The 12,717-nt window shown below is 61.1% G+C and overlaps 1 protein-coding gene across 1 annotated transcript; it reads right to left on the minus strand.

The window, feature by feature from the left end:
- Positions 1–1,976: 1,976 nt before the first annotated feature.
- On the minus strand, positions 1,977–12,369 carry LOC309856920 (short stature homeobox protein). Its single transcript, XM_082718710.1, has 5 exons — positions 11,937–12,369; positions 8,435–8,643; positions 4,579–4,636; positions 4,385–4,473; positions 1,977–2,968 (listed from the first exon to the last, which is right to left on the minus strand). The coding sequence occupies exons 1-5, from the start codon at positions 12,208–12,210 to the stop codon at positions 2,723–2,725; spliced, it is 876 nt and encodes a 291-aa protein (XP_082574836.1). The 5' UTR covers positions 12,211–12,369; the 3' UTR covers positions 1,977–2,722.
- Positions 12,370–12,717: the final 348 nt, after the last annotated feature.

Genomic DNA, 12,717 nt, shown 5'->3' on the forward strand with positions numbered 1-12,717 from the left:
CTCCAAGGCGCCCGCTTCGTGCATTTAACTGCGTACACCCTACAGGGGAAACGTGTGCGTCCCACACCCCACGCGGGCACTCGGGTGAGCACGATATCCTACGTCCGGCGTGATGATGACCGGGTGGACGGGGACCCACACACCACGGCATTCCAGGCGTCCTCGGCAGCGCCCAAGGAAGGAAGTGAGACACAGAGCCGCCCCGTGAAAAGTGGACCCGCGACTCAACCGATAATTCCATCTGCAGCTCTTGGACTTTCTGGGACAAAAAAGAGGCAGGAGCCACGGGCCACGGGCCACGCTGGCCGACCATCTCCCCTATTCTGTTCCAGGCAGACCCATGAGGCCCACCAGCCTCTGCCCTTTAGGTTGTCTGGGTTGGCTCTGTTTGGGGGAGGTCCCATTGGGAGGGGTTATACCTGGCTCACTTTCCATGTGAAATCACGAAAAAGAAAACAAAACCAAAAAAAAAAGCGAAAACAAGCATTAAGGGCCCCCCATCCAACAAGCCTCATTCTACCAGCCTCCCACAGGGCAAGGGCGTGCGGCCCTATCTTCTAGCTTCAAATTCTGCAGGGATCCGACCCCGTGTCGTGAGTTTTCGGTTGGGGACGGAGAGGTAATGAGGATTCTGTTTAGATTTTTTTCTTTTTAAATGATTATAAGCTTTTCGGAAAGAAAAAAATTAGGGATGTACACATTCTCCTTGCAAACCTCTGCCAAGTGTTCAATTTTAGGACGAGTGCCACTAGCTTTAAGGGATTCGAAATGCACTGTTTGCATTTAAAGCAAATTTCCAGCTGACTTACAGGAACTTTTTTTGTTTGCTTAATTCACAGATGTTTAAAAACTGCGTGTATGAGGGTAACTGTGTAACGTATTAATGTGAGGGGGGGGCTGAAGGGGCCTTTTGGTTTGTATGAAGAGTTTCAGATGACCGCAGTGTGACCTGTCCAAATGCACCCACACTTCAGCTCCACGAAAAGGTAGAAAATGTTCCTTTACGTGGATGGGGGGGGGGATTATTTTTTTCTTAGAACAATTGACCAAAGTTCAGGGAGAAGGAAAGAACATCGCCATCGCCAGATCTGGACGGATCAAAACCTCTTCTGGAATCAGAGTGAACCACGGGAGTTCCGGAAAGGCCAGGCGTGACCCGTGAGGAGCCCTGGGAAGGATGGGGAAGCGGCTTCCGTCTGGGCGGGCCTCGCCGACTAAGGCAAAAACACAGGCGTCCTATCTTCCTCTTCCCGGCAGACCCGACCAGCACTGCCCCCCAGACCCCAGACACGAGGTGCAAAGCACATTGTCCGCAACCCAGGTGCGTCGCTGGGGACCCTAATGCTTTGGTTCTGTCCTGTCAAGCGTGCTTTCCGCCGCACACCAGCTTCTAGAATAATTCCCTATTTGGTGCTTTCTCAGTCCTGGGGACGGGGCAAGGGGGGAGGGGAGGGACACCGGGAGAAGGAAGACAGACTAACCCCGACCAAACGCGATCTCCAAAGTCACCGCCGGAAGGGCCTGTCCCTGCCGCTTCTCTTCCCAGAAACGGCTCCGCCACGGGCCTCACGTCCCGGCCCTGCTGTATCACACTCTGCACACCTCCCTTCCTCCAGATTCCGAGCGCCCTGCACCACCCGTCCCCGCCCATCATCTTGGCGATGGACCCCCGACGGCCAGGCCCGCAGCACACAGGAGGCGGTAAAGCCCTTACAGTTCCAAAGCTGACAGGGTCAAGAGTGCACGGCTATTTTCTTTTTTTTTTTTTAAATCTATAACATTTACAGTATTGCACTTTTACTGCACTTAATTGCATTTGACTAAAGTTAATGCTGCCTCCGTATTAGACCTAAAAACCACGTGCCCCTGCGTCTCTAGGCGAGTCATTTGCATCTGAATTCGGTAAAACAGCCCAAGGGTGGGGAACAAGTCAATTCGGGAATCAAATACTGGAAAAGTTATAAAGTCGCCTGGTCTATGGCACAAGAAGGAATCCTACACTCGGTGCTCGGGAACCAGCCGTGCGCATGACAGCGGTGCTGGCAATGCAGGCTCCCCCCCAAGTACGGACACCAGTGGGAGATTCACGTCTCCCGCACCTTCTCCCCACCTTGTCCCGAGGAGGTCGGTGGGCAGACGCGTTTCGTTATTGCTGCAGAGCACGGGGTCCCTAGCCGGGCAGGCGCAAGTCCACGTTGCAATCCACACCGGTCCTTCCGCTCCTCTTCTCCTCGGATGAAAACTTCGTGGCGGTGCGTAAAACGGTGGGCAACCAAGAACTGGCGTCTTCCGCGGAGACCAGCCCCAGATCTTGGCGTGGAGTCGACTCCATGGTCTTCCCAGGTGGGTAGGAGGCCGCATGCACAAGGTGGGTAGGGGCGCTGGCGGCAGCAGAGGAGGACGCGCGAGGCTCCCCGGGGCTCAGGGTCCCAGGACGCACAGACTGCGTGGCCGAGGGCTGGGTTGGCTGCTCTGACCTTCACCCGCTCTCTTCCGCACAGTCTCGGCGAGAGTCTGGCGGGGTCCTGAGGTGCCGGAAGGCCCCCCGCCCTGGACCAGTGGGGGGCCCGGTGCTGCCCCAGGCAGGGAGGCCGCTGCACCCGGGCCCGCGCCCTCGCTCCGGGGCTTCCGTGCGGCCGTCCGGGGGCGCAGAGGGGTCGAGTGCAGGACGCAGCGCGGGCGGGGTCGTGGGGCCGGGGCTGGGCGCGGGGCTGGCGGCGGGTCAGAGCCCCAAGGCCTCGGCGTGCTTACGCGCCTTGAGCCGCAGGTCGGCGATGCTGGAGTTCTTGCTGTTGCTTTTGGCCGCGGCGGCCACGACAGCAGCGGCCGAGGCGGACTCGGCCAGCGACGCGATGGGCAGCCCGAAGGGCGGCGGCGGGAACATCAGGTAGGGCGCGTGCGCCGCCAGGTGCGGGTGTAGGTGCGGGTGCGCGTGCGCCACGCCTTCCAGCTGCAGCTGCGCCTGGACCTGCGGGGCAGACCCGGCAGTTAGGCCGGCTGCGGACCGGCCTTTCCCGCCCCGACGGGCCTTGGGGAGCCCCCTTCCCTCACCCAGGGACCATCCCCCCCCCAGCCAGGGGAGTCGGACTGTCTTCTGGACGCGTGCGAACGCGGGGGCCTCTGACTGCTCTGGAGAGTCTCAGCATCTCGCGCACCCGCCGGGCCCTGGGGCGCCCACACCCTGTCCTGGCAGGCCTCCCCTCCTCGAGAAAGCCTCAATGTCTCTGAACCTGTGACGTGTTCCTGAGCCGGGCTCCGGACCCCCGTCTCACATCCGCCCGGGGCGACTCTGACAAGCACGACCGACCGACTGTCCGTGTTCCAAGGGCCTAATTCTGGCGGGACCCCATGGCTGACCCCAAGTCGGGGAGCCGTTCTGTGGTGCGGGGAGGCCGCCCCGCCCCGGAGGAAGGGGTGCAGCAGGGGCGGAAGACGGCGCGGAGGGTCCTTTCCGGCTTGGGCACCTTGAGTCGGACAGCCCCGGGCTCCAGCGCCCGCTCCACTCTCAGGTGTCTAGTGCTGACACCGTCCACCACCCACTCCCTAGATGACCCGCGGGGGCCCCCAGCAAACACGGATCCAAATATAAACCCAGGCCTGGTCCTTGGAGCAAAACAGCTCCGTGGGGGGGTGGGGGAGGGGTTGAGAGGGGTGGGGAGTGGCCACGCCTCCACTAGTCCCAGAGCACCCCTGCTCGCCCCAGCATAAGTGCTCCACACCCCCCAACGTTGGATCGCCAAGGGGCGCACCCCAGGGTCGTGCGCTGGGACGAGGCAGGGAGCGCGCGGGCTCTGCGCTCTCACTCTGAGGACAGGCGCCTGCCCCGCGCAGCTTCCACCGCCCACCATAGCTGGTCCCAAGCCGAACGCAGCCCCTGGGGCCTGCGGACACCCTAGCCACTCCTGTCCAGGGAGAACAGCTCTTGCCCGCTGGGATCCCCAGACCCTGAGCCCCAGGAGCCCAGCTGGGAGGTGGGGAGCCAGGTTCGGCAACAGCCTGGGCCCAGACAGCCCCCCCTCGAGGCCGTGGGGGAGGCAAGTTGGGGTTCGGTACACACACAGGACCTCACACCCAAGTGCGAGCAACCCTGCCCCTCCACCCCCAAGCAGGAAGCCTGGGTGGGTGGGATTTTTTTTTTTTTTAATTTTTTCACTCCGATTTTTGTAAAATCGTGTTTGGGTTTCTACCCTGGCCCTCCCAAAGGTGAGCCTTGGAGTTTTACAGGGTGATTTTAATACGTGCCAACGGGTCTATAAATGCCGCCTTGTAAAGGCGGCAGCCTTTCTTCCGCGGGGGCGGGAGCAGCCGGGGGAGGCCGGACGCCAGGGAGGCGGGGAGGTGGCGGGGCCCCGCGCGCGGCTCAGAAGGAAGAAAAACGCGCTACCTGTTGGAAAGGCATTCGCAGGGCGCCCATGTTGACGTAGGGCGCAACCCTGCAGGCGTCCAGGTGGCTGGCGGTGCCCAGGATAACGCCTGCAAGGGAAGAAAGGAGCCATGTAGACCACCGGGGTCTTGCGCGCGCCCAGGAGGCCTCCGCACGCGCCCCCCACGTCCGCCGCCCTCCTGGGCACCACCCACCTTTATGCATCTGGTTCTCCTGCTTGCGGCACTTGGCTCTTCGGTTCTGGAACCAGACCTGAGGACAGAGCAGACACACGCGCAGCCCCGTGAGCCCGACGGCCTCTGAAGCTGAGGCTGCTCGCCAGCACCACGGTAGACGAGGCGCGGGGGGCGCGCGCAGGGGGCGCACGCAGGTCCCACGCGGACGGGGCACAGAGGCCCTGTGCCTCTCAGGGCGCAATAGAGCCCTCTCCCGCCCAACCGAGCCCTCGCCCTCCCGTAGACCTACAGCCGCGCATTCCCAAACTCCCTTCTGGGCCCTGCCTGGTCCCCAAGGCCAGAGGCCTTCACACCCACATGCAGTAAGGCCTGCGAGCTGCCACAGCGGACGGATTCGAGAACTTTCCACAATCGTGGTGGGCATTCCGTCCTCCACTCCGCCAGCCCCTGGGACAGCCTGACCTTCCCCCTGGCAGACCTTAGCCACCAAGGAAGGGGGTGCACGGCCTGACTAGGAGCTTCAAAGGCGGCCTCCCTCCCCCAAACTGGAGACACCCCGAGTCCAGAAACTTCCATGTTCTCCTTGGAAGCCAGGAAGGTCCCGTTTAATATGAAGAAGTCATGAACGTCCTGGATGCATGAAATGGGGGCAACCCCATAATTTCCGGCACCAGCCTCTCTGCACAAAACAAAACGAAACAAAACACCTAACTCTTGGAGAAAGGGTATTAGTGGGATCCTCCTGGGTGCAGCGAGACGCACAGGTGTGCCGTCAAAATTGGGGCGCACAGGGTTCCCCCCAAAAGCTTCCTCCTCGCTCCCCGCGTTCAAGAGCTCCCCCTCTCCTCCAGACAGCTCTGGTCCTTGAGCACAGGGTCCCTCAGGCTGTGCCTGATGAAATGCCGAGGACCCTCCCTCCATATTCTCAGCCACTGAGTTTTTCCTAAGGCTTTCTCCTCCGGAAGCTTTGTCGCCGCTCTCACTGACCCTCACAGCCGCGATGGCTGGCAGTGACCACGCAGGGTAATTAGCACCAAGACACCCCTCCCTCGGGCCACTCTGCCCGGGTAGCTTGGTGCCCTGAGCTCCCGGGGCTGCAAGCAGAGAGTGTGGCTGCTTCCCGACCCCCACTGCCCGCGGGGAGGAGCCTCTGCACACAAGGCAGATTAGAAACCTTAACTTTTCCTCTCCAGACCCTTAAGAGGAGGGTTTTTGTCCAAGTCTGGGCTATTGCCCACCCACCCTTGAGAACTGGCTTTCCAGACGCTCATGGGGACAGGCTACAGGGAGCTCGGAAAACTTTCAGCACGTTCCCGTGAAAAGTTTTCCCCGTCCTGTCACCCTCACTCCGCACCCCAAGGTCCGCAAACCTTTCCTCGCATCTGCAAAGCCTGCGCTGACAATGCCTCCTCTCTCACCCCCACAAGGAGCCTCCACCAGACTCTTCCCCACCCCAGGAGCACCCCTGATGGCACTGGACCCCTTGGGACCCGGCCGCAACCCCTCCCTCTCCTCGGGGCACTCAGGAGACCGAGGCCGGGGGCAAGCTCTGCCCCCAGTGCGGGCACTTTTCAAAAACAGAATCGTCTGTAACTCCGGAAGGCGAAGCTGGCTTTCCTCGCCGGGTGGGTAGTGAGGGGTGGGGGGCTCTGAGGGGGGGGAGGTGCGATTATGAAGAAAAGTGATGCATTAGCCCGCGCGCGAAGCGATAATAAATCAGTCTTGGGGTGATTCACGATCAATTCCAATTAGTCCTGAGTATGCTAAGTGAAGTACAGTACACTGGTTTAGGGCTTATATCTTCATTAAGGGCTAGTCACTGATTTCTTTCACAAATGGTGTAATCTGATTTCTTTTTGATTTCCATTACAGACAGTGAATAATGACATTTAATTTAGCTCTGCGCCATAAACCCGAAGATATTTGTTGTAATTAAATTACCTCCTGCCCCTCACTGTGGTCTCATAACTTTCCATTATAACCCTGACAGCTGTGGGATACGAGGTGCCACAGCGACACTAAAAATAAAAGGTTAATAAGGAACAGCTTCCGTAGGATCCCCAATTTATTTACAGCAAATTCCCACACTAAATTGAAACTCTATCCTTTAACAACCCGGGACACGCTGTACCGAAAAGGATTACCGAACCCTTCGGAGACGGGAATCACGCCCCGAGTTCCAACTCGGTCCCCTGCGCTGGCCGCTACCCACCACCCCCCCAAGACCCCCGCGTCGTCTGCGGGATGACCCATTCGTTTTCACTAATTGATTTTTATGAGCCCGTCTGCCTCCCCTTCATCCCGCGATGCTTTTCCCCCGTGGCCACCAGAAAATGATTCCTACTGTTCGATCCCCGTGTTTGTTTTTATGATTATTTACAGTCGTTAAATTTTAATGCACCTCTGCACGGATCGCCACGCAGGTCGCCCCTCTCCCCTCGCCCCCTCCTTGACGTTTTAGGGCTTTCTCAAGGTCCGCAAAGCACCCAAGAACCAATTTCCTGCCACTCCGTCCCTCGTGCTAAGGTGTTCCTCGGTAATAGACTACCGAAAGAAATAGTGGACAATTAAATTAGAAGTAATTTATTTTTATAGAAACAGTACATCAAGGCCTGGGAGATATTACAGAACCCAGGCCGAGAGACACCGGGAAGATGACATAAAAGTTGATGTCCCCTTCAGCGAAAGTTTAATCTTTTCATTAATTTATACGGGGCAGTGTCATCTATCTTCCCCGAGAAGGGTGGCCGGTGAAAAAAGACACCCTGAGCAGCAGCGAGGGCCGCCGCTCTTTGCCAGGGGGGTGGCCACAGAGGTCCCAACGGGGACGAGGCAGTCCAGACCTACTCTGCGCCCACACGTGGGTCCCGCCTTGTAGGGAGGCTCTCTGTCTGCCGGCTCTGGGGACCAGAGCTGGAAATGGCTGTGGGATATTGCATTTCAACCCAAGAAAACCCATTATTTGCTGCAGCCACATGGGAAGCTGCAAGGGGGCCTCGGATGAAAAAAAAAAAATTTTTTTTTTCAAATTAAAGATTCCGTAACACAGTCTCTGCAAAACTCCTTTGTGTTTTCATTTTGCAAGTCAGCGCGAGGGGGACGGGGTGTTGGACTGTGTTGGTCTTGTAAGAAACGGGAAACTCGGGCCTTCAGGGCGCTGTGCCGTTCACGCGGACCCCTCCCCGCTTGGCAATATTAATTCCGTTTATTTAAAACCGGTCCCCAGAGCCCCGAGAGGCTGACCCGCTTTCCCTGGCTCTCCCTGGCGCTGCTGTCCTGCTCAGAGCCTTGAAGAAGGACTGCCAGGGAGCTCCAGGCCCGACCTCCCAGGTGGGGTCTGCGTTTCCCGCGGAGGAAGCGAGTCTCTGCCACCCTCCCCCATAAATGCATTAATCAATTTAACTCAACGTTGCTAATGCCCGGGAAGGGCTTCCCAGAGCGTCCCCTCCGCGCACGTGCTAGACACGCCCAGGGCCCCTGCAGACAGCGGCTCGGCAGATGGGACATCATGAATTCATGCGCCCGCGCCCCCCGCCCCCCCCCCCACGCCCCGGCTAATCCGGCCCCGCGCGGGCAGCCGCCGAGCTCATCAACAGGCCCCGTGTGCGCGACTCCCCCGAGCTCGCCCCTCGCCTCTCCTCCCTGTGGAGCGGGAGGGAGGGGGCCCCGAGCCTCGGAAGGGAGGAGGAGGGAACAGGCCCAGTGGAGAGAGGTGAAGAGACATCCCAGTGCCCGACCACCTCGACGTGCAGGGGCCTCGCCCTTCGCAGGAACCGTGCGACCCGCCGGCGAAAGGCCTGCAGCCCGGGCCGAGCCGGCGCGCCCCGGGGACCCGGCGAGGCCCGGGTGGCGGGGCCGGGCCGCGCGCTCCTACCTGCACACGCGCCTCCGAGAGCCCCAGGCGCTGGCTGAGCTCCTCGCGCATGAAGGCGTCGGGGTAGTGGGTCTCGTCGAAGAGCCGCTCCAGCTCGTTGAGCTGCTCCAGCGTGAAGTTGGTGCGGCTGCGCCGCTGCTTCAGCTTCGTCTGGCCGTCCTCGTCCTCGGACTTCACGTCCTCGCGCTTCTCCTTGCTCTCGTACATACCTGCGGGCGGGCGGAGCGCACGGGGCTGAGCGCGCACGGCTCCCCCGCGCGCCCTGCCGGTCCCCGCGGGCCGCGCGCGGGAGGAGGAGGCCTGCGGCGCAGGCTTCTGCGCCACGCGGCTGAAATCCAAGTGTGAGCGAGCGGAGGACGGGGCCCCAGCCGCCAAGGCGCCCCGACCGCGGGGCAGCGTCAGGTCGATAAAGCGGACTGGCGGGGCGCGAGGGGGAAGGCACGTCTTTGCTTACAACTCGGGCATGGGCGGCGCCGGGTTTCTGGCCCTCATCTCGCCACGGTTTCCTTAATTTTGCCTCTTGACACGCTGACATAGCCTGACCTCCACTCTCACTCTCCCCCTGCCTCTCGGGACTGGGGTGTAAAGTATTATTTTAAGTCCAAGAAGTTTGGGCAGAATGCCCCGAGTGTGCGTCCCGCAAAGGGTGCGAGGCAGACCCGGGCCAGCCTGCGGTGCAGGCCTGGAAACCCCGCTGCCCCTGCGTTGCTGAGCCGCAGGACGCGGGCCGTGCCAGGCGGGTCGGAGCTTCCCTCCCCGAGGCTGTGGAGCTCAGCGCGCGCGAGGCCCCTACCCTGGTCTCTTTTTCAGAGCATTGGACCAAAGCTCCTACCCTATGCACACTGTGGGGTCTGGGGGTGCCTGGAAAAAAAGCAGGGTCCTCCTGCTGGCCCTCTCCCATTCTCCTCTGCTTCACATATATGCACGCGCGGTGACACACACACCCCACCGGGACCCCAACGGTGGTACTTTCGTAGTCCAAAAAAAAAAAAAAAAAAAAGGTATTAGCATCTGTACTTGCTGGAGGGAGGTGACTGGGGGCTCCAGCATCCGGTAAGAATGTCAGCATTTTGATTCTAACTCAGAGACCTCCCCTTCCCTCTCCTAGGAAACGCAGGGCCTCCCCAAGTTCAGAAATTTAAAAATAAAAGGCAGTCCTCCTAACCCGTGGCTGGCGGGGCGGGTGCAGGGCCGCCTGCGTCTCCGGGGGGGCTTTCTCTCCAGCAGAACTTGCTGGACACCGGCAGAGAGCATCTCCGTGCCCTAAACGGACGTCCCCGGGTGTCAAGAAGAGGCTGGCCTTTGGCGGAATCTGCCCGCACAGACCCCGCTTCTGAAGCAGAGAAGGCCGCTCCATTCCCCGGCCCAGAAACTTACCAAGAGGGAAAGACCGAAAGCGGCTGTGGGGAGACTCTGCCTCTCCATCAAGACTCCTGACCGCTGGGCTCTCGACCCCAGCCTGGATTTTTAAATCCGCTTCCACCCCCTGAAAGCACCGCGTTGCCAGAAACACCCCGCTTCTTTCCCAGTCGCAAATCCTGTCCTAGAGGCGGCCCCTCACTCTTCCTTCCTCCCTGTCTCTGATGTCTGACCCCAGGGACTGATCCCAGCTGACACGCCGGCCTTCAAAGTCCTTAAGAACCGGCGGCACAGACTCGCATGCTCGGGAAGGGAGGACCCGTGGTGCAGGAGCCCAAGACCTCCGGGTTTCTTCTGGAACCCCAAGATCTCCCAGACTTTCATCTCGCTCCCGTTTTACAGATGCACCAGGGGTGAGCCCGGCCAGGGGTCTGTGCGCCCAGCCCAGGGGGAACGGTACAGCGGGTAGGAAAGAAGCCCCCTTCTGCTCTGTCCTTCTGGAAAGGCCCTGCGTGTACTCCGTTCTCTTTCTGAGGCCCCCTTTTCTGGGGTCCGCTGCCTCGGCAATCTCGGTGAAAGGGGGCGGTGAGAGGGGGTACGAGGAGGGACCCGACCTCTAGGAAGGAGGAGGGGAACTGGTCGGGAACCACGGAGGTCAGCCCTGGGTGCTATCAGCCTCTCAAGTCCCGTGTAGGCCCGGGGTCTCACCCAGGCGACAGCTGTGTCTTGTTCAAAGCAAACTCTGTAAATGATAGAGCGAGGGGTGACCCACGGTGCCCGGGGGTGGGGGAACCCTGAAGTAAGGCAGCTCAGGCCCAGCCACCTGGGTGGCCAGCGGTTAGGGGCTGATCTGTAAGACTCTGCCGGCGTGCTGCTTCCACAGGTCAAGGCCTCGTAAAGACATCTAGGTCATCGGCACCGTTTCAAGGCCATGGCCTAGGACTCTGCCCCTCGGAGACCCCAAGTATAGGGTCCCCAAGAGCAGGAGGCATGGGCTTCTTGGGTCAGGGGAGCTGTCTGTCCCGGGGAGGTCTAGTTATAGCAGGACCAGCACAGGGACAGCGTGTGGAACAGAGCCCGTGGAGGCGAATGGCTGGGCTCTGTATTTCCTCTTTGTAATGAAAAAGAGACGTTCGACCAAATTCAAACTGTGCCCCCCACCCCCAAGAAATCCAGCCCATTTTAGGCCTCTGATTGACCGGTGGTGGTTGCGCTGTTTGGTCTGAAACCCCTGGGGCTGGGACCACCCCTGCCCAGCTAGGAGAGCCCCCATGAACCTTCCGTATCCCCCGACCCAGCAACGGCCGGAACCTAGGCGACCTTATCCGGAGAGGCAGAAAAGACGGAGGCGTCCGCACCAGAGCCGGCTGCGCTCTGACAGCCTGGGGTCCGGAGGCCGCCTGCGCACCCCCCCAACTGCCCGAGGCCTTCACTTCGCGTCCAGACCCGGGCCACCTGCGGGCGCGGGAGTGGTTTTAATTTAGAGGCCCGCCTCAGCTGAGATCAAGCCTCGAGGTTCAAGGGGAAAGTTTTTAAAGAGGAAACAGCGCGGAGAGCGTTCACCAGGCGGGAGAGGCGACTGCGCGCGATCGCCCCGGGACCACCGGCCCGCGCGTCCTCTACGCCTGCCCCTTTCAAATGCTCGCGACGCCAGGAGGCGGTGGGCGCCGGGAGAGATGCGCGTGGATCTCTCCTCGTGCGCGCTGCGGAGTAGCCTCCAGGAGGACTGGGCGGCCCACAGGCACGTACCCAGCGGCCCCTACAGCGGACCGCTGCTTTCAGGCTCATCCGCCCCGATGGACCCCCACCCCGGGGAAGTTCCCGCTGCGACGCCGGGCGCCAGCGGCGGGGAGCAGCCGGTCCTCAGGCAGCACTTGTGCCCAGCCCCTGCCCACCCTCGGCTCCCCTCGCCTCCTGTCCTGTGTTCGCATTTTCCTTTCTTTCTTACGCAAAGACTGGCGGCGGGTTGCCGGGGCCTTTCCGTCGAGCGTGGCTGTGAATTCAGAGTTTGGGGTGGAATTCGGAGCGAGCCGCGGCGCCCGGGGCCTCCCCAGGCGCGCGGAGCGAGGGGCAGGCGGGCGGGCTCGGTGGCGAGGAGGCGCCGTCCCCGGGAGGGCCCCGGAGCGGCGTCCGGCGAGCTTACCTTCCGCAGCCCTCCCCGCGCCGAACTCTTTCAGCTTGTCCTTGTCGTTGTCCACGTGGTCCTTAAACAGATGCACCGAACAGTGGCCACTGCCCTCCGTAATGTCCTGGAGGCTGGATTCCGAGCTCCCCAGCTCCCGGGAGCGCGCCAGTCCGCTCTCCAAAACTTCCCGGTACGTGATCGAATCCTTCTTGCCGCCGCCGCCGCCGCCGCCGCCGCCCTCCTTGCTTTTCTGGTCAAAAGATTTGGATACAAAAGCCGTGAGTTCCTCCATGGCTGCGCGGGGGCTGCGGGGTCCGCGGGGCTCGGCGGCGCCGGCTGGGAGCGGGGCTGAGGTCCGCACGCCTCCCCGCGCGGAGAGGACGGTCCGTGCGAGGGTGGATGCCTCCCGCTGTTATTTATGCGTTTCAATTTGAGATCTCACTATTTATACAAGGCCGCGTCCGCCCAACCCCCCGCGCTCCCTGTCTTCAGCAATTACGGCTCCCGGCTCGGCGGCGGGCGCACGCAGAGACGCTATGTCTCCCCCACCTCCAGTCCGGCAATTGGCTTTCTTCTCATTTCATCACTGTTTGGCGTCTGGGCACCTTGGTGTGGAGAGGTGAAGATCCAATTTTGGGAAGGGAGAGGGGGAGAGCGCGCGCGCGCGCGAGCGGGCGCGGGCGGCGGAGCCCCACACAGGTACCCGCATGCCCTCAATGCCTGGAGAAACCGAACTCGAGGAGCTTGTCGATGGTGACGAGGTCCTCGCCGGCCGGCACAGCCTGGAGCCCAGCAGGCC

Source organism: Mustela nivalis (genome assembly GCF_964662115.1).
Source record: "Mustela nivalis genome assembly, chromosome: Y".
Taxonomy (NCBI): Eukaryota; Metazoa; Chordata; class Mammalia; order Carnivora; family Mustelidae; genus Mustela; species Mustela nivalis.

Bases quoted from the DNA above. Each gene is read 5' to 3' on its own strand.
- LOC309856920 (XM_082718710.1), bottom strand. From the start codon at position 12,210: ATGGAGGAACTCACGGCTTTTGTATCCAAATCTTTTGACCAGAAAAGC. The intron at 4,637-8,434 runs GTAGGAGCGCGC...CTCTGTCCTCAG, and splicing joins TCTCGGAGGCGCGTGTGCAG to GTCTGGTTCCAGAACCGAAG. The intron at 4,474-4,578 runs GTGGGTGGTGCC...CTTCCCTTGCAG, and splicing joins GGAGAACCAGATGCATAAAG to GCGTTATCCTGGGCACCGCC.